This window comes from Aotus nancymaae, unplaced genomic scaffold (genome assembly GCF_030222135.1).
Source record: "Aotus nancymaae isolate 86718 unplaced genomic scaffold, 86718_ANA_hifiasm-v0.15.2.pri h1tg000108l, whole genome shotgun sequence".
Taxonomy (NCBI): Eukaryota; Metazoa; Chordata; class Mammalia; order Primates; family Aotidae; genus Aotus; species Aotus nancymaae.
In genome coordinates this window covers 44313122-44331474 of record NW_026988523.1, presented here as the reverse complement: position 1 = coordinate 44331474, position 18353 = coordinate 44313122, and the positions used below count along the sequence as shown (strand labels likewise).

Sequence of the window (18353 nt, the reverse complement as noted above, 5' to 3'; positions counted from 1 at the left end):
CAGGAGAGGTCCTCAGATTGATAAATGGGTGGAAAAAAGTTCACAGCTCCTCAGCCCCCTCTGGCTCTTCCCAGTAACCTACTCTTGTAACCCAACAGTCTCCAGGACAGTGGATAGGGCATCAACGATACTCAGCTGGTTCAGAAAGTCCACCTGTCCCTCATCTAAAACCAGTCAAGTATGGGTTGCTGTAAAACCTAACATCCTTAAAGAAACAAAGACAGGTAGAGATCATTTTTCCAGAAGAAAAAGAACAAAGTTCATTATTAGAATAAATAGGGAAATTCTAATACCCAGCCTTACTCTCAATCTATCCTCAATGTCAGAGAGATTCCAGCCTTCCCGGTATATCTCAACCAAGATCAGGTTAAGTCCCAACCACTTCCTTCCCTTCCTCCTGCTCTCAGAGCCTAACTATAAATGACTGAGGAACCACACCATGGTTTGGCCACGCTGGAGAAGACTCAATGACTCAGTAGGCTTCTCCTGAGTTAAGTGCGTCTTTTTCTGCTGCCCCACCACATCACACCTCCTGTCTCTGGTAGCCAACCCTGGTGCAGTAGCACAGTCGCAGCTCGTTTGCAGCCTCAACCTCCTGGGCTTAGGCAAGCAATCCTCAACATGTCCCTTCCTGTCTTTCCTGGGCTGAGGGCTGATTCACTAAACTCTCTCTCTGTCCTTCCTTCTCTGAAAGCCACCTTGCTAGAGAATTCCTGGCTGCCACAGGAAGGACTGGTGAGTCTGCAAGGGTGGAGGGAAGGAAGCTTATTCCAGTAAGGCCTGACAGTCCCCAAATGGGAGCTAAAGACAAGCTCAAAGCAGGGCTCACCGGTGATGGCAGGAAAGGCTCAGGAGGGAACACCTCGGGGCTCAGCCCCCAGTGCACCCATACTTCACCCACTGCAGACCTTTCAGAGATCCAAATGGCTGAGGACTCTCCTTGGATATGATATTCCCTTAGGAAGAGTCTCACACCATGATCCCACCAAGCAAGAAGTCGAGAACTAGCTGAGAATTAAATGACCTGCCTAAGGCCTGGCAGGTCCCTACAGGGCTACCCAAAGAGAGAACAGCAGGACAGGGCTCCTGGCGAACACAGGGGCAGGACACAAGGGTCGAGGGCTGCCCTCTCTTGGGACTTCAGGACATAGGATCCCTCAGAGAGAGGAGTGAGATTCAGGCAGGGGAGCTCCATCAACTTACATACCTTTTTATCATCAAATTTTAAATTCTACATTCAACAAAAACAAACCAAAAACACAACTCACTGGCAAGCAGAACTCCTCAAAGGCCGGCTTGACAAACGTAATGTACTGAGATAAAATCTGCTCCAGGTCCCTGCCTCTCTCACTGATGTCCCTTAATACTGTAAGAGAAGGGAAAACAAGAATCAAGAAACAGTGCAGGAAGCAGCACACACTCGCCCGTCGTGGTGTGGACCCAGCTCCCACAGGCTCCACGATTCCTCGGATGATTCTCAAGCTGGATTCCTGAGTGGCTTGACCAAGAGCGGATCAGCAGCAGCTCTGGAAAAGACAACTTCCGTTCTGACATCTTACAATGGTCAAACGTGGCGATGACACGATGCTCTCTGAAACAAAAGGCTGTCCATGGAGACCAACAGCTTTCTTGTTTCAAGCAACATTTGATCCAAACAAAATTTCAGTGCAAATTTAAAAAAAAGCAGGGCAGCCTTGGAGAGCTCGCTGTTAACAGGAAGAAATCTGGGCCCTGAGTGGGCTGGGCTGCACGCCGCCTCCCTGCACGCACCTGCCTGTGATCAGAAGTCAAGCGAGCCACTGCTCAGACATCAGCTCACTGCTCCCAGCACCCACACACGCCCCCTCCGCAGCCTGGAGCTCAGGCCGGGCCGAGGACCCAGCCAGGGTTAGACACATTCCTGCCTACCTCAAGCACAGAGGTTTGCCCCCAAAAAAAAAAAAAAATCACTCGGTGAAAGATAAGAACAGCATGGTCTAGAAAATGGTGGGCTGGGGCTGAGACGAAGCCCAGGTTGACACAAACTCACCATCTTGCCTTCTACCTTCTTCCTCCTGGTCAGTTTTATTCAAAGACTTTTACCACTCTTACCCCCCAGCTTTAAAAATTTTTTTTTTCTTTTGAGACAAGGTCTCTGTCACGCAGGCTGGAGCGCAGTGGTACGGTCAGCTTACTACAGCCTCAACCTCCTGGGCGCAAGCAAGCAATCCTCCCACCTCAGCCTCCCGAGCAGCTGGGACTACAGGCACACACCACCACAACGGACTAACTTTTTCTGGGGAGGGTGGAGACAGGGTCCCGCTTTGTTGCCCAGGCTAATCTCAAATTCTTGGGCTCAAGTGATCCTCCTGCCTCAGCCTCCCGAAGTGCTGGGATTACAGGCAGCTCAAACACTCTTTATTAAATAGTCTTCTGTCAATAAATAGAAATAAGACTGATCATCCTGGTTCTGCCATTGTACATGAGCTTCAGTTTCCCCATGAGTAGGGAGTTTGGAAGGAGATTCTCTTAATCAAAAGAACCTCTCTTTGCAGATGTCATCTTAAATCTTACCTTAATCTAATCTTATCATCTGAGCTGCTAAGTCTTTCACCCCAAAATGTTATCACATCCATTTACAATCAGTTGCAGTGGCCTCAGCTCCTTCCCAACCACTTCTCAATGAACAGACTCAAGCATGGGGTGGACTCAGTGTACACAAACATGGGGTGTATCTGTGATGAACTTCTGAAAGCCATGTGTCTAAATAATTCTGTCTTTATACACACAAGCACAGGTGCACACAGAAAGGACAGGGAAGGAAGGGGATGTCATGGCTATGATCCAGGCTGACAGGAAGTCTGTAAGATGAGAAGGCTAGAAAACTATCAGGAAATCCACATTTCCAGAAAGCTGGGCACGAACGCTACTGCCATTTGACTTTCGTAACAGCTCCTGGATTTACGAAGTGTTTTTTCCATGGGCAGTAAAACAGTTGGTTGCTAATGTGTCAGGACTTGCCCACCCAGCCTGGCAGCAGCCTTCTCCAGCCAGGAAATGGTTTTCCCCACCCCTGCAACGCTGGACCTGGGCTCCCGCTGGCGACCTGCTGCTGTGGCAGATCTGCTGGGAGATTCGCCAAGGAGGAGCCCTGAGGAGCTGCCACGTGGCTCACCCCCAGAAGTCACCAGAGCTCCGGCACACGTGGCTAAGCAGAGCGGCATAGCCCAAAACACACAGTCAGCGCGGCCACCAGTTCTTCACACGTCTCCAGATAAAGCCCAAAGTAAAAAGGAAGCCAGATCAAAAGGGTATCAGAGCTAGTGAAAAAACAAACACACCCGTGCTTGGCCAGCTTTTACTTAAAGTCCTACAAATGCCTGATGCTGGGATTGTTTTACCACACATGCTTTTCACACAATTGCTGAAGGCTTTAGCACTGGAGGAAGCTTTGTCCTTCTCCCAGCAAACATGCACACGCGCGCGCACACACACACACACACACACACACACAGTGCATGTCACATAGTCCTTCTACTGCCCACAGCCTGGGCATTTGGCCCCCTTCCTTCTGCGGACCTGGTGGCTTCATCTGTTTTGTCACTGGAGAGAGGAAGCTGATTGTGCAGAAAGCAGGAGGGGGAGATAAGTCACAGTGAATCTGCTCTGTAGCCCAAAAGCTGCTTGCTGTTCCACCTCTATGGGCTCCATGGGGAAAACTGTCCTGGACCTGAATCCTGACGCCAGTAACTCCCACCTCTGTGACCCTGGACCCCTGGCTGCAACTTCTTTGAATCTTAAGTTCCCTAACTTTACAACAGGGACAATAATGGTACCTTCCTCATACAGTTACTCTTCAGGAATACACAGATGCGCATAAAACTCCTTAGCACTGTGGCTGGCGCCTTAGCACATGTTCTATGATCACGATCACAACAGAATCTGAGGAGGCGTTAGGAGGGTGGAGCCTCCCTGACAGAGCAGCTCAACGCCGTGGGAGGGTGGGAGCCTTAAATTCAGGTAAGCAGGTCAGACCCAGCTGAGCGGGGGCAGCAAAGGACAGGAGGACTCCTGCAGGCAGCTGGAAGGGTGGGGTGCCCCATGGGAAGGGAGAGCAGGGCGCGATCACATGGAACAATATCTATGAGGAGGGAGAAGCAAGGAAGACAGGGGAGAGTCTCCCTACAGCTTCCACGCTGGAAAAGCAAATGGGGAGAGGGTCAGAATACTGCCCAGACGCTGGGAACACACAACATCAAAAGGCCTTGCCCACCTCTGCTCCCCAAGAACCTCCGATGGAACTATCCCCTCAGGCAGACTGGGCCTCCCTGAGCCAAGGACAACAGCGGGCTGGCCAGTTCCCTGCAGCGAAAGGCAGAGTCAGGAAACAGGGCCGCACCAAGGACTGAGTCAAAACAAGGTCTTGGCACAAACTGGAAACCCTAAGGGCTCCAAAGCAGCCCCTCTATCAGTGCTCTGACCCCAGCACGTTTGCTGGGCCAGGACAGGCCCGTTTGGAGGACAGGGTACAGGGCAGGAAGCTCCAAGTCTGCCCATATTCCCTGCTGGGGCTTCCCTGTCAGCCCTTCCAAACCCAGACAAGCTCTTTCTGGTTAGCCAAAAGCTAGGAATGAAACTTAGAAGGACCCAAAATAAAGACAATTCCTCAATGGTGAAGTCAATCACTTTTAAAAGTCCGATGAGGAAACGTGCTACTCTATAGTAAAAGAGCAGGCTGAATCCCTCACGGCCCAGTGCAGCCCTGATCCCAGGTGAATGCTGCACGAGGAAGATGGGGTATCAGCCGTCCTAAATCTCCCTGCCCTGTTTCCTCCTGTCCCTGATTCGGGGTTGGGTGGCAGTAAAGAGCACAGAGGGACGGTAAAGGCAAATGAGACAGAAACCAGTTCCTAGAAGGACAAGGGTTTCCATCAGGAAGCAAGTGGTCTCCAGGGCCGCTTCACTGGAACACAGATCCCTCCCACATGAGGGTCAGCTTGGAATGTGAAGGTCACGTGCCCAGGCGGGTGTGACAGACGGGAAAAATCATGGAGCTAACTCAAGTCTCCAGGAATGTTCAAGCTCAACAGTTGCTTCTGACTAACCAGTCTCCCTACCCCAGCACCCCCGCCCTCCACAAAGCACATGCCAAGCATGTTTTTTGTCCTGCGTGGATAGAGAATGAACCTGTGGAAACAGCACACAGAAAAGTCCCATGAGTCCATCAGGAGAGTGACTCGGCAGTAGGTGACATGTGAAGTCAGCAGATCTGAAATGAGAAAGCAGAGCCCTGCCCAGGCAGCCTGATCGGGAAAGGCGGGGAGGCAGAGCTGGCCCTAAGAAACCACCAGAGAGGGCCACCACGACCGCAGGAATCGCTCCCATTTCACCCAAGAATCCCAGGCAAGAAAGGAAGGGAAAATGCTCTGTTTAACCCACACCGTGATGATCTATTTGAATTAGACAGTAGGATGCACTTTATTTCCAGGGTCACTACCGCTACTCAAAACTTGGCTCTCTCTAATTTCCTGTGCTGGGTCTTGCATTCCCTGCTGCGAGGACTCCCTCGGCAGCATTGCATCCCTGAGACTGAGTCCCACTTCTGGACTAGTGATGGCATCAGCCCGGGCATCCCCAGCTCCTAAGGACGTGACCCGAGCAGATCCCCTTGGAGGACCTAACCAGTCTTGTCAGAAAATTCAGAAAACAAACAGCATCTCAGCAAAGCAGATTTCTGATCGGCCACATAGATATTTATTGACTAATGCACCACCAGGCGTTTTACCTGCATTACCTCTTATCTTCACAACTATCCCAGGGGTACAAATCATAAGACCATGTTCTAATAGGAAAATGAGATACAAAGAGGTTAAAACACAACTTGCCCAAAGTCACACACACATCTAGTCAGTGGTAAAACCAGGATCTCAGCCCAGTTCACCTAACTCCAAAATTTATCTGTGCCCATGTATCAGACTGCCTCTCTAACGTGACAAGCTGACATGGACACTGAGCAGATAACCAAAGTAGGGCCTGGGTTTGTGGATTAAAGTGACAAGCCAGGCCCTGGGGCAGATGCTTGAGGGGTTGGTTGTTAGGCTCAGCGTTCAAATCTCTAACCAAAAAGACATTGCAACTCTTACCCAGCCAGAGTCGTGACACTAAAAGCAGGCCTGTCTCCCCTGTGTAAAGAAACCCAAGCCGGGATGTCACATGAGCCCAGTCACAGAGCTGTCTGGGGAGGGCTCTGCTGGAACTAAAAGGCCCCGCCCATTCCATTCTTTTTCCCATCACACAAAACTGACTGACCCCAGCCCCACCTGGAAGCAGAATGTAGTTTCCACTGACTATCCATAACTACTTAGAAGGGCCAAACTCAGGACTTGTTTCTGTAGATTCTACTGGTCCAATTAATACAGTTCTTACAATGACAGTGCTAAATGCGATAAACTACAGATCTATTTCATGAACCTAAAAGAAAAATTATCCAGACTTTCAAGTCAGAGGGCTCCGGGATAGAGCTTATAAAACCTTTTTTTTTTTTGAGATGGAGTCTCGCTCTGTCGCCCATGCTGGAGTACAGTGGCGCGATTTCAGCTCACTGCAACCTCTGCCTCCCGGGTTCAAGCAGTTCTCTGCCTCAGCCTCCCGAGTAGCTGAGATTACAGGTGCCCGCCACCACACCGGCTAACTTTTGTATTTTTAGCAGAGACAAGGTTTCACCATGTTGGCCAGGCTGGTCTTGAACTCCTGACCCCATGATCCACCTGCCTCAGCCTCCCAAAGTGCTGGGATTACAGGCGTGAGCCACCACCCCAGACAGAGTTTATAAAAATCTTAATCTGTCAATAATGTGTCCTGTAACTAGGCACTGACCTTGTCATTTCCTGTGTCTCCCTGCCTCTTTCACACAACGGAGACTCAAAGCTTCTCCCCTTTCACTCCTCTATTCAGTCACCCCCACCCACTGCCCTTGCTCCATGCTATCGACTCTAACTCTGCTAATACTCTTCTCACCTCAATTCTGCTTCCTCTGCCACCCACCTAAGGACCACAGCCCTGCCTCTTGTCTAGATCAGCAGAGCGGTCTCCAAAGAGTGGTAAAAGCTGCAGGCTTCACTGACATGTCCTCTGTCAGAACCAGTGTCCAACACAGAACGGTGGCCACGTCACTTGCCTTGCTCAGAACCTCACAGTAGCTCTCCCTTGCCCACCCAGAGCCAGACCGGAGGTCTCGGTCTCTAAAACCACACTCCAGGCTGCTTTCTAGTATCTCTCTGTATAACCCTCTGCACACTCCAGGTTGCTTCCACGCTCTGAACAAGCCACTGTCTGCATCTGCACTGTGTACCTTCGTGGGTCGCCTACGTCGTCACCCCACCTACCACATCTAAGTCCCAACCCCTCCTCCTCCATGACGCCTTCCAATCTCTCCCGGTGGAAGCAAACTCTGCTCAGTGCCCTGCAGAGCTCAGTTCACAGGCTGGGCTCGTCTACCAAGGGGACCCGCTGTGTCTTCAGCACACAGGCACAGGGCCTTAGCACAGGCAGGCCCACGCTCAGTAGGGCTTCCGAAGGGCACAGCTGACTTCCCTCCTGAGCTGACTGGAGAAAGTGGTAATGCCTCCATAAGACCTGCCGAAAATGAAGGGCTAGAGAAGCAGGCTGACGGGATGAGCTACCCAGCACTTCAGGCACAGGGGGTCCTGTCCTCAGTTCCCCAAGTCAGAGCATCTTGATTTTGATGTCTTGTGAAAAAAATCGCAAGGCATTAAGCATTTAATCAAACTTTTCCCAGCAAAACCAGATGTCCACGTCTTATTTGGTCTCTGTGACCTCACAAGCCTTTCATTATCCCAAACAGTAAGTGACTAATCCCTTCTCAAATGTCACCAAGTGTCTGGGCAGCAGGATATCCTGGGGCTGGACTGACGCAGCTGGACTGGACCATGCGACACACAGCTGCGTCAGGGAAGGCATGGGCTTCAGACTCGGGGGTGGGTCCTGTCACAGGCTCCCAGCTCCCCTGTCCTCAAGGTGGCCGCCAACAGGGCCACCTGGAGCTTTTAGAACGCACCTCTGCGGGAGAGCCGGGTGTCCGCATCTGTATCCACAAAAAGCTTCATCTGGAACAGGTCTCGTACCTCCTGGGAGTAGAAGGCCAGGATCCCTTCAAAGAGCACCACGTCTGCGGGATAGACAGTAACTGTCTCCTCCTTCCTGCAAAGCACAGAGCAGATAATGGGCCATGCCAGGCAGGGGCTAACAAGGAACAGAGAACAAGGGCCAGAACATCTGGCTGGGCTGGGTTCTGGGCTCCTTGCCCCCACAGACTTCAAGCAGGGACTAGAGACTCAGCTAACACAGCCTTACACAGCCCTCAGACCACCACCAAAGGGCCAAGGGTGATCACGGCTGGGACAAAGGTCTCCTTTGACCACTTCTTCTGAGCTTTCACCATGAAACAGAAACACAGGGCAGACGTCCTTCTCCTTGGAATTAAAAACACCCTGCTGTTGAATGAAGAATAAAGGCAGACAAAAGCAGACGTGATTTCTTTTTCTCTCTGAAGGCGTCTCCAGGAATGCTCTCATGCCTGGCATTTATGGAACCTAACACTCTGAACTTTAAAAAACAGAAACTCACAGTTTTCTCTCAACAACCCCACTCCCTCCCCTCCAGTCCTGAGGCAACTGAAAGGAGGGAGGAAAGGACAGAAGAGGGAAGGGAAGGAGCGAAATAAAAGTTTGGGGAAGGAGGATACAGAATCCCGATGTCTGTCTGATCTGGCTCTACCCCACCCAAACCAATAGAGTGGCCACAGGTCAATTCTGAGCTCCCTAGGGCTGCTCTTCCTCATCAACGAAGCGGGAATATGCATGACCTCATTCACCTAACCCACGTGGTTTGGAAGCCTAGGGCAGACACTAATTATAAACATGATTTTGCTTTCCTTTTTCTTTTTTTTTTTTTTGAGACAAGGTCTCACTTTGTCATCCAGGAGGCTGGAGTGCAGTGATGTGATCTTGGCTCACTGCAGCCTCAACTTCCCAGACTGAAGCTATCCTCCCGCCTCAGACCCTAAGTATCTGGGACTACAGATGCCCACCACCACACCTGGCTAGTTTTTGTATTTTTAGCAGAAACAGGGTTTCACCAAGTTGCCCAGGCTGGTCTCTAACTCTTAGACTCATGCCACCCACCCACCTCAGCCTTCCAAAGTGCTAGGATTACAGGCATGGGCTACCAAGTCCGGCCAACATGACTCTTCAAAAAGCAAGAGTGGTGAGACGCTGCTCAACAGTTAGGCGATGGGCTTTCACAGATGGGCCTGCTAGTGTTCCGCTTTGCCCTGCTGCATCTTTCACTGTATTCTGGTTTTTTATTCTGTCCTATGCCCACCTTACACGTCACCAACTGTCTCTTGCTCCAAATTCCCTGAAAACAGAGTAACTATCATCACTGCAAGGTTTTCACTTACCCTGACTAGCATACTGGCAAACCAAATAAAATAAAGTCTCTTAAAACAGTAGTTCCATCAGCGGCCAGCTAAACGGGGTGCCGCTCAAACTCCTTCCCGTAAACACTCCCTGATGTCTTCTTAGCTTGGACCACTGGGCTTGTGTATGAGTTTTCAGGCAGGCACTGTTGGGGTAGCTAGCGACTGGCAGAATATGGAGCAGGGAAGACGGGAGAAAATGACCAGGATTAGGAAATGCTCTAGAATTGTGGTATAGCTGAAATGCATATCAGAACCATCTGGGATGCTTATAAAAATATCCCTACCTGGACCCTACCCCCCAGGAGCTCTGATTTAACGAGTATGAAGTGGAAGTAGAACTCCAATACTATTTAGAAGCTCCCAAGATATTTCTAACATGCAGCCAGGATGGAGAAGCACCAGTCTAGAGGAATGTCAGCTGCCAGAAAATGGTGTGCCCACTGTGGATAAGAAGGCAGCCTGGAAAAATTCAGAAGGGAAATGGATAGAAAACAGAACCAGTGGGTAAGTGAACTAGTGAGCCACCCTAGGTAACCACCCTACGCCAAGGAGGGTGGGGAGGGCTCTGTCCAAAAATAACCTGAATGTCTGTGTGAGATTCCACTTGAAAAAACACGCTGACAGAGAACACAATGGCTGTGCTAAGTTTGCATATACAGGCTGAGTAACCCTTATATAAAATGCTTAGGACCCAAAGTGTTTAGGATTTTTGAATTTTGGATTTTTTTCCAGATTTTGGAAAATTTGCATTATATTTAGGGCATTATCCCTAATATGGCAGGAGAAGAGAGGATCTACAATGAGCATCCCTAAAATGAAAATCCAAAATCTGAAATTCTCCAATGAGCATTTCCTTTGAACATCACACTGGCACTCAAAGACTTTCAGATTTTGAAGCATTTTAGATTTTGGATTTTGGGACTAGGGATGTTCAACCTGTACCGACACTAGGTATTAGGAGCATTTTACGATGCCTAGTTGATAAATACTAAAAAGGAAAACTGGTTTTCCGTCGGAAAGAGAAAATTAGCTGCCTAATTTGTTGGTGGTGCCTTAAGAAGTTACAGTTAATCATTTCCCAAGTCCACGTGTAGGTCTGCATAGGAAAAACTTTCATAACAGCTCAGAGTTTTTAAAAAGCAACAACAAATTTATTGAGCAACTACTAGTCCAAAATGTGCAAGGAGTCATACCTGGCATAATATACCACTTGGGAATTTAGCGTCTGGCTGAAAAGTCCCAAAAAGAAGCTAGCCAATTAGACCATTTGAGACAACCCAGTCTAACCATCTCATTTGGCTTATGGGGAAAAGGATGCTGAGAGGAGGGTAACTGCAACAAATAAATGTCTTCTTCATTTCAGCCCAACAAATTTTTATTTGTACCAAATGCCTATGGGTGCGATGGAATCAGTTAACCCAGAATGGCTTGATGTCCAATTAAGTGGCCCTTAAGATTTACAGGGAAGTGGGAAGGGGGTGGCTATGGTCTAGGGTGATCAGGGAAAGTTTCTCAAGACAGAAGCTTTGAGCCACTAAAGAATAAGGTTTTAAAATATATGAGATAAATCAGGAGGAAACGTGAAACATGTCTGCATTGGGAATTCTACCAGGATTTTCTTTTGTTAGCACATGAACTTGATGGAACTCATGCTGCATGAGGTATTCAACTTCCCTCCTCTATTCCTAGACAGCACTGGTCAGGCCCTGGCTCCTGTCAACCAGGCTCAGTCCCACTGCCTTCTTTCAGGCCCTTATCAGTCTCTCACTGGGGCTATTCCAAAGGCTTCTTCACAAATGGCACTGCAGATCCTGTCTCCTCCAGCCACCACAATGTCCTTCCTACTACCACAGCAGAGCCATCTGTAGCTCCCTACTGCCAAATGCCCGTGTGTCTGGCCCAGCCGCCTATGGCCCCTCATGACCTGAGGCCTGCCTACCTTCCCCCACACCCACGCCCGTCCCTCCACACCTCTCCACCGCAGGGCCCCCACCAAGCTAATCCATGCCTAGTCCTGAAATGCTTCCCTACCCAGCACCCTGGAAATCCCTTTTCCAAACAACTTATCCTTTCCTATCTAAAGCTTAAATATCACCTCCTCCAGACAGCCTGCTCTTCCTGTTTTACATTCTTCTGCAGGCCCTGTCTTAGCCATCATGCTGCATTTTAATTCTTCACACGTCTTTTGTCAATGTGACCCCACCACTACCTCCCCCAGGGAGAACTGCAATTCTCAGAACCTCCTTCCCTATGTGCTTCCAGCTTATTGCACCAACGAGAAACTTAGAAGGTGAGCGTGAAGCAAAAGCCACAATATTTGGGAGATCATAATAATGAGACGGGAAAACTTTGCCAACAGTCCACAAGCTCCCAGAATTTGGCTGCAAATCCACACATGGCGGTTCCTTGGACTTCTCCATGAACCCCAGCTTCTGCTCCAGTGCCTCAGGCTGGAGTCAGTGGGGACTACTTTGTCTGATTCTCCCGCTACAAACTTCCAGGTCTTCACTTTCCCAGCCCCAATGTTTGTATAAGCTCCAAATATTATACTAAACCCCTTCATTCCTCCATGATCTGCAGTGGTTGGATTAAGAAAACAGACTGACACTCGGAGGTGTGAGGATAGCATCCTGACCTCTGACTCTCCTACACAGGAGAACCTGGCCCATTGAAGGAAGTGTTTCAGAAGATTCTGGTGAGGCATGGAGGTAAGCACCAGAATAGCCCCCTCTGCACCTCAGTGAACACACACGGATGCTCATTCTCTCTCTCATCTTCGTCCTTCAACCAAGTCTTCACCGCGCTCTCTAACTCAGACCCATGGGAAGATGTGTGTTCTACGTTCAGGACTGAGACGCTCTGCGCAGCTCTGAAGGAGCTTGGGGTCTGGCCAGCAGGAGTGCAGTCCTCTAGGAGCCCATTCCCACCACTCAGGAGGAAGCAGGGTGAGGTGGAAGCATGGCCGCTCCTCTATTCCTAATCAGGAGCACTAAAATGCAGGCTTCACTGGAAAGGACTGCTATGTTTCCACGAAGAAGCTTTCTGGAGCACTTGGTTAATTCTGAGATCAGGCTCTGGTGACCTCACGCCTCTCCACATTGTCCAATCCCAAGTAAACCAGGAGAGCAGGAAGAACAGTTTTATTCATTCTTCTTCCTTCCCTTCCTCTACCCCTCCCCTTACATCTTGTTCCAGGAACAACAGCCACTGGAATGTGGATCAGATGCACATCCCTCAAGCTCAAATAACAAACCCATCGTTCAGAGTTAAGGAATCGTGATGACAGGACTGTTCCAGGAAGCGCCCAGATGAACTCCCCAACCTGTGCAATCCCACAGCACACGCTGCTGCCACCACGCCCGCCACTGACTGGCTGCAATGGCATTGGGCAAGGGTAGGACAGAGGTCTGAAGTGCAAGAGGTGAGGAAGGAGGTCTCAGTGCTGACCAGGGAGGCTTTGGGGAGCCGTGGGTGCCATCCCTGGCCCAGAACAGCGCACTTACCGGGAGTGGGAGACAAAGTCATACACAGGGATCTGGACTGTTTTCCCTTCAGTGATTTCTTTGAGTGTTTTGAGAATGAGTTCATTGTCAAAGGCATCTGAAAAATATCAAATCGTTAAAAAGTTTCTCAATTTTAAAACAGTATCTCCTATAATCATCCACAGGGCATCGTCATAAACATGTACATGGGCACATCACACTTTAAAGATAATCACACTGGCTCCCTAAAAAGCTGAATTTCTACCCAAAGCAGAATGGAAGCTCCCTGTATCTCAAAATGAGACGTATGAATGAGTTCCAACAAACAGATTTCTTTCTGTTTCTTCTTTGACATCCCACCCCTGACTTCAGACAGGTCTCTCCCCTGTCCAAGTTTAGCTGGTATCATCCCAGGATTGGCACATGCTAACCTGGACAGCATACCCATGACTGGCGGAGGGCATACAATAGCCACCATGCCAAGGTTTGCTTCTAACAATGATAAGAAACCGAAGCCAGCTAAAGGAGCATGTGCTGACCTGGGGCTGCAGAGCAAAAACCATTCTGGCAGCCACCCTGCCCCTCCACCTCCCTCTCTGCCAGAGAGTGGGTTGAGCACAGATGTACACGTGGGGAGGAGGGTCTGACGGGGCTGCCTCAGATCAGAAGCAGCAGAAGAACCAGCTCTCTAAGTTCAACCTCATGTCTGGCCCATCTTGAGTCCCAGGCTCATACAAAATCACCCTGGTTCAGATACAGATTCAATCAGTATTTAATGAGCCAAATGCTACATGAAGCATTTGAAAATTCCTTCTTTCACGTAAGCCCCACAATAACACTGCAAGGTAGTTATCAAGTCCCTGCATTCTAGATGGAAACAAGATTCCAAGAGGTTATGCAACTTCCTCATGGCAGAAAAAAATACTCCCCCCACCCCAATACACATACACACCCCTTCAACAGCCTGACTCACCCGGGTGGTCAAAGTTGAACTGGCCCTTCAGGGCTTTGGCCTTCTGCTCCGAGGTGAGGACACGGTAGAAGCTATCCTGACTCAGGATGACCACTTGCTTCTGGCGATAGTCCACCTCATTCTGCCCCAGGAGCTGCACGATCTTAGCACACACGGAAGACTGTGAGGAGAGAAGAGAGCGTCCAGGAGTAAGAGAAAGGGCATGTGTGGTGCAGAGGAAGTCCCCAGAGTAAGCAAGCTGATGCACGACCTTCAAGAAGGGGCTCCAGAAGGAGAATCCAAAGGCAGCTGCCGTGCACGATGAGTTAAAGGGCTAAGGGATGAAGCCATAAAAAGAACGAGATCGTGTCTTATGCAGGAACATGGATGGAGCTGGAGGACACTATCCTTAGCAAACTAACGCAGGAAAAGAAAACCAAACACTGCACATTCTCACTTATCAGTGGGAGCTAAATGATGAGAACGCATGGCCACGGGGAGGGGAGCACCACACACTGGGGCCTGCTGGAGGTGGCAGGTGGGAGGAAGCAGAGGATCACAAAGAATAACTAATGGGAACTAGGCTTAATACATGAGTGATGAAATCATCTGTACAACAAACTCCCATGACACAAGTTACAAACCCTGAACTTAAAAGTTAAATTAAAAAAAAAAAAAGGCCAAGGGAGAAGAGTCCGCCTGACATGCCTGTGACAGAGAAGTCTTGGGATCCCAAAAGTTCCGTCCTCCCTTCCCTTAACACACCTTACTACTCTCAACTATTTGCAGTGATGGTGAGGGCAGGTGGGCAGCACACACCACCTCCTTCTCCCGAAGAGCTTTTTCCAAAGCCACTCGTGAAGGTAGGGCTAACGGATCCTGCCTGCGTCCTAGTACAGACAGACAAAAAAAAGTGGCAGCAGAAAGTGGAATGAATGAGGGCCCAGTGATGATGTGCTGAGCGGTCACAGGGCCTTGGAATCACAAGGTGACTGCACACCCATGGAGCACCACTCAGTCCTTGCACATCTCTTTATATCAATGGAACCAAAAACCATGGCCAGAAAGCTCTGCCAGTTAGCAGGAAGGCTACGCTCACAGCGTTAATCTTACTTCTCTTGGTTACTTTTGCTCCAGTTCACAGCCATGGACTTCTCCACACCTACAGTAAACCAGGTGGCCTGTTCACAAATGTGTGCCACCACATACGGTGACAAGGAACACAATCGCCACCGACATCCACAACAACTTAGGGGTATCCCAACTAAGAGTGGAGAAGCCGATTCCAAATGAACTCAAACCTACATGCTTTGTGTGTGTTGTTAGTAACACAGGTATCCTAAAACTTAAAAAAAGAAAAAAAATAGTAATACACCTATCTGCCCCTTTTTTCTTTCAATAACACGTATGCTTTGTAAAAGGAAAGTTATGAAACAAGTGCATTCAACAGAATGAGGTAGTGAAGGGTTGTTTATTTACCAAATAACTGATTTCTTTTTTCATTTGATACAAAGATTAATTTAAAAATTAAAAAAAATCTATATTATGTAAACTGTAGAAGACATAACCCAAGTCTTCTAATGAAACTGGTTGACCTGCCAGGCAGTGACTCACGCCTGTAATCCCAGCACTTTGGGAGGCTAAGGGGGATAGACTGCTTGAGGTCAGGAATTTGAGACCAACTTGGGCAACACGGCAAGATCCCATCTCAAAACAACAACAAAAAACCCCAGCTGACCTAATAATAGAGATGACAAACAGCATATTTAGGCCAGGCACGCTGGCTCAGGCTTATAATCCCGCACTTTAAGAGGCCAAGGTGGATGAGAGAACACGTGGACTCAGGGAGAGAAGCATCACACACTGAGGGCAGCTGAGGGTGGGTAAGGGAGAGACAGCGGGGAGGGTGGAGAGGGATAACATGGGAGAAACGTCAGATATAGTATGCACCTAAAGTAAAATAAAAATAAAAAAAAATAAGTAAATAAAAAGAGGCCAAGGTGGATGGATCACCTGCAGTCAGGAGTTCGAGACCAGCCTGGCCAACACGGTGAAACCCTGCCTCTACTAAAAATACAAAAATTAGCCGGGCATGGTGGCATATGCCTGTAGTCCCAGCTACTTAGGAGGCTGAGGGAGGAAAATCGCTTGACCCCAGGACATGGAGGTTGCAGTGAGCTGAGATCACCCCATGCATTCCAGGCTGGGTGACACAGTGAGACTGTATCTACCCCCCTAAAAAAAGCAGAGACAGAAAAGAAAATAGCACATTTAAACATTTGATGACTCAATCTTAGAAGTTTTACTATTGAACTTATTTCACAAACTGAATTTTACAACAACAACAAAAAAAATTCATGAAATCTTTTAAAGTTACAATTCTTATAAGGTTGTGTTTGATTGCCCTGAGCATAAGGAAAACTGGCCATTCCTGTTGCACAAGTCAATGCAAACTAAACAGTTTTGCAAACTAGGTCCTGTTATTCAAGTTGTGACATACAAGTAAGGACCTTTGGAGGAACAATAATATTTTGACTCAATTATCTGCAAACAATTCATTTTGCTTTCATGACACTTTTGCATACTAATGCAGAAAAACATTTAAAACTACTCTGGACTTCGGGACCACAGACCCTCTCACGCCCCAAAATATCACAGGAAGGTAAAGCTTTCATAAGATAAACTAGACTCAAAAGTGAAAATGTTGTAACAAAACCAAAGGCTCTCTGGGTGCTACAGATGGATGGGGCAGGGTGGGAGGGGGGATCAAAGGCTCTATGCAATTATAAACTGAAAGTTTTTAAACATCTACAGGCCCGCAATTTCCTTTTCTTCCCAGGCATCTATCTGTTTCTTACATCCTAAAGTTCTAGGAGGGTAAAGTCTATAGCCTTAATTAGTAGATGGAATTCCTTCTAGAATTCCAAAGAAAAACAAAAAAGTGATTCATGAAGCCACATGTATATTATCTATCCAGTTATTCAAATTGTGATATTTTTATTTACACTTAAAACCCATAAAATGTTTTTAATGTAAATAGCAATCCCATCACCATCAAAAAAGCATATTAAAAAGTTACACCAGCTAATTTTGCAAATAAACAACTGTTTCCCTTAACCCAGCACAATCTAGGAGAGAACCCGTACAATGGCCAGTAAAATGCGATAATGAACGAACAGTAGGTGCAAGTCTAGAAAATCAGTGCTCGTCCCAATCCTTCATCAATGACACAGTGTGCCTAATTTTGCTGATCCACACCGGCATGTCTCAGTCCCGTGTTTTCAAGGACCTGGCTGGTGACCCTTCCCTTCCACAAACACACCACCACCGCTGACAGGGCAGCAGGCCGTGTGCCAGACGCCCCACTAGGACCACTGTAGAAGCCACACGTGCATCATACACGAAGAAACCGAGTTAAGTAACTTGCCTACAATCATAGAGTCCTGGCGTTTTACCTCAACCTGAGATGGTGAGAAGTCCCGAGGCAGAAGAAGCCCTTTATCAGGCAGGAGATAAATCAAACTGCACAAGTAAGCAAAGAAACACCTGCCTCTAGGACAATCTGGGTTTTTCAGGCATTTTCTTCCTCCCGGGCCATGTTAGAAATGGGCCCCCGAAAATTCAGCTAACTGTTGAATCTGGCTAACAGGTACGCAGGGTTTGGCTCTGTCATCCTCTCTACTGTTGTGCAGGTTTGAATTTTTACGTGGTGAGGAAGAAGGCAGGGAGGGAAGGAGAAGCTCCACAAAGAGACTCTACTCTGCCTGAATAAACGGTTGTTCGATTACTTAATGCTCACTCTATCTCTTTCACTATAATTTCTGTGTTCTCCTTTTGCACAATCCTGCCCCTCTCTTCAAAAGGATGAAATGGAGCTTTGAGGTGTCATCTTGCTCCTTAAGAATAAGGAGCTGGGCACTTAGGCATGGACTCAGTGGGCACAGTGGCATGCACCTGTAATCCCAGTGACTTGAGAGGCTGGGCAGGAGGATCACTTGAGCCCAGTAGTTCAAGACCAGCCTGGGCAACATTGTGGGACTCCACCTCTAAAAAATTTCAAAAATTACCCAGGCATGGTGTTTGTGCCTGTAGTCCCAGCTGCACGTGGCAGGCTAAGTAAGGCGGGAGAACTGCTTGAGCCCTGAAGATCAAGGTTGCAGTGAGCCATATCATGCCACTGCACTCCAGTCTGGGCAAGAGAGCAAGACTCTATCTCTAAAAATCAAGAGAGGAAAAAAAAAAGAAAAGAAAGAGAAAGAATCCACTAATAACCAGGGTTTGAGAAGGGAGGCAATCCTGAGCCTACAAAAATCTAAAATGGGAAAGGGTACAACTGTTCAATAGGCTAAGACTTAGTAATTATATTAGTAGTCACAAAAAGGCAAAAACCATATGATTCCACTATGCAGTCAAATTCAGAAAGTTAAATGGCGGTTGC

General features: G+C 48.3%; 1 protein-coding gene across 2 annotated transcripts in view; it reads right to left on the bottom strand.

Annotated features, from left to right (window-relative positions):
* UCK2 (uridine-cytidine kinase 2) overlaps nucleotides 1-18353 on the bottom strand; it is a 98950-nt gene that overhangs the window by 17115 nt on the left and 63482 nt on the right. For both annotated transcript variants that reach the window (XM_021676187.2, XM_012468908.3), the window contains exons 2-5: nucleotides 13937-14096; nucleotides 12985-13081; nucleotides 8057-8199; nucleotides 1269-1366 (exon numbers count right to left, since the gene is read on the bottom strand). In XM_021676187.2, coding sequence (XP_021531862.1) covers nucleotides 1269-1366; nucleotides 8057-8199; nucleotides 12985-13081; nucleotides 13937-14096 — 498 coding nt within the window. The remainder of the gene's footprint in view (nucleotides 1-1268; nucleotides 1367-8056; nucleotides 8200-12984; nucleotides 13082-13936; nucleotides 14097-18353) is intronic.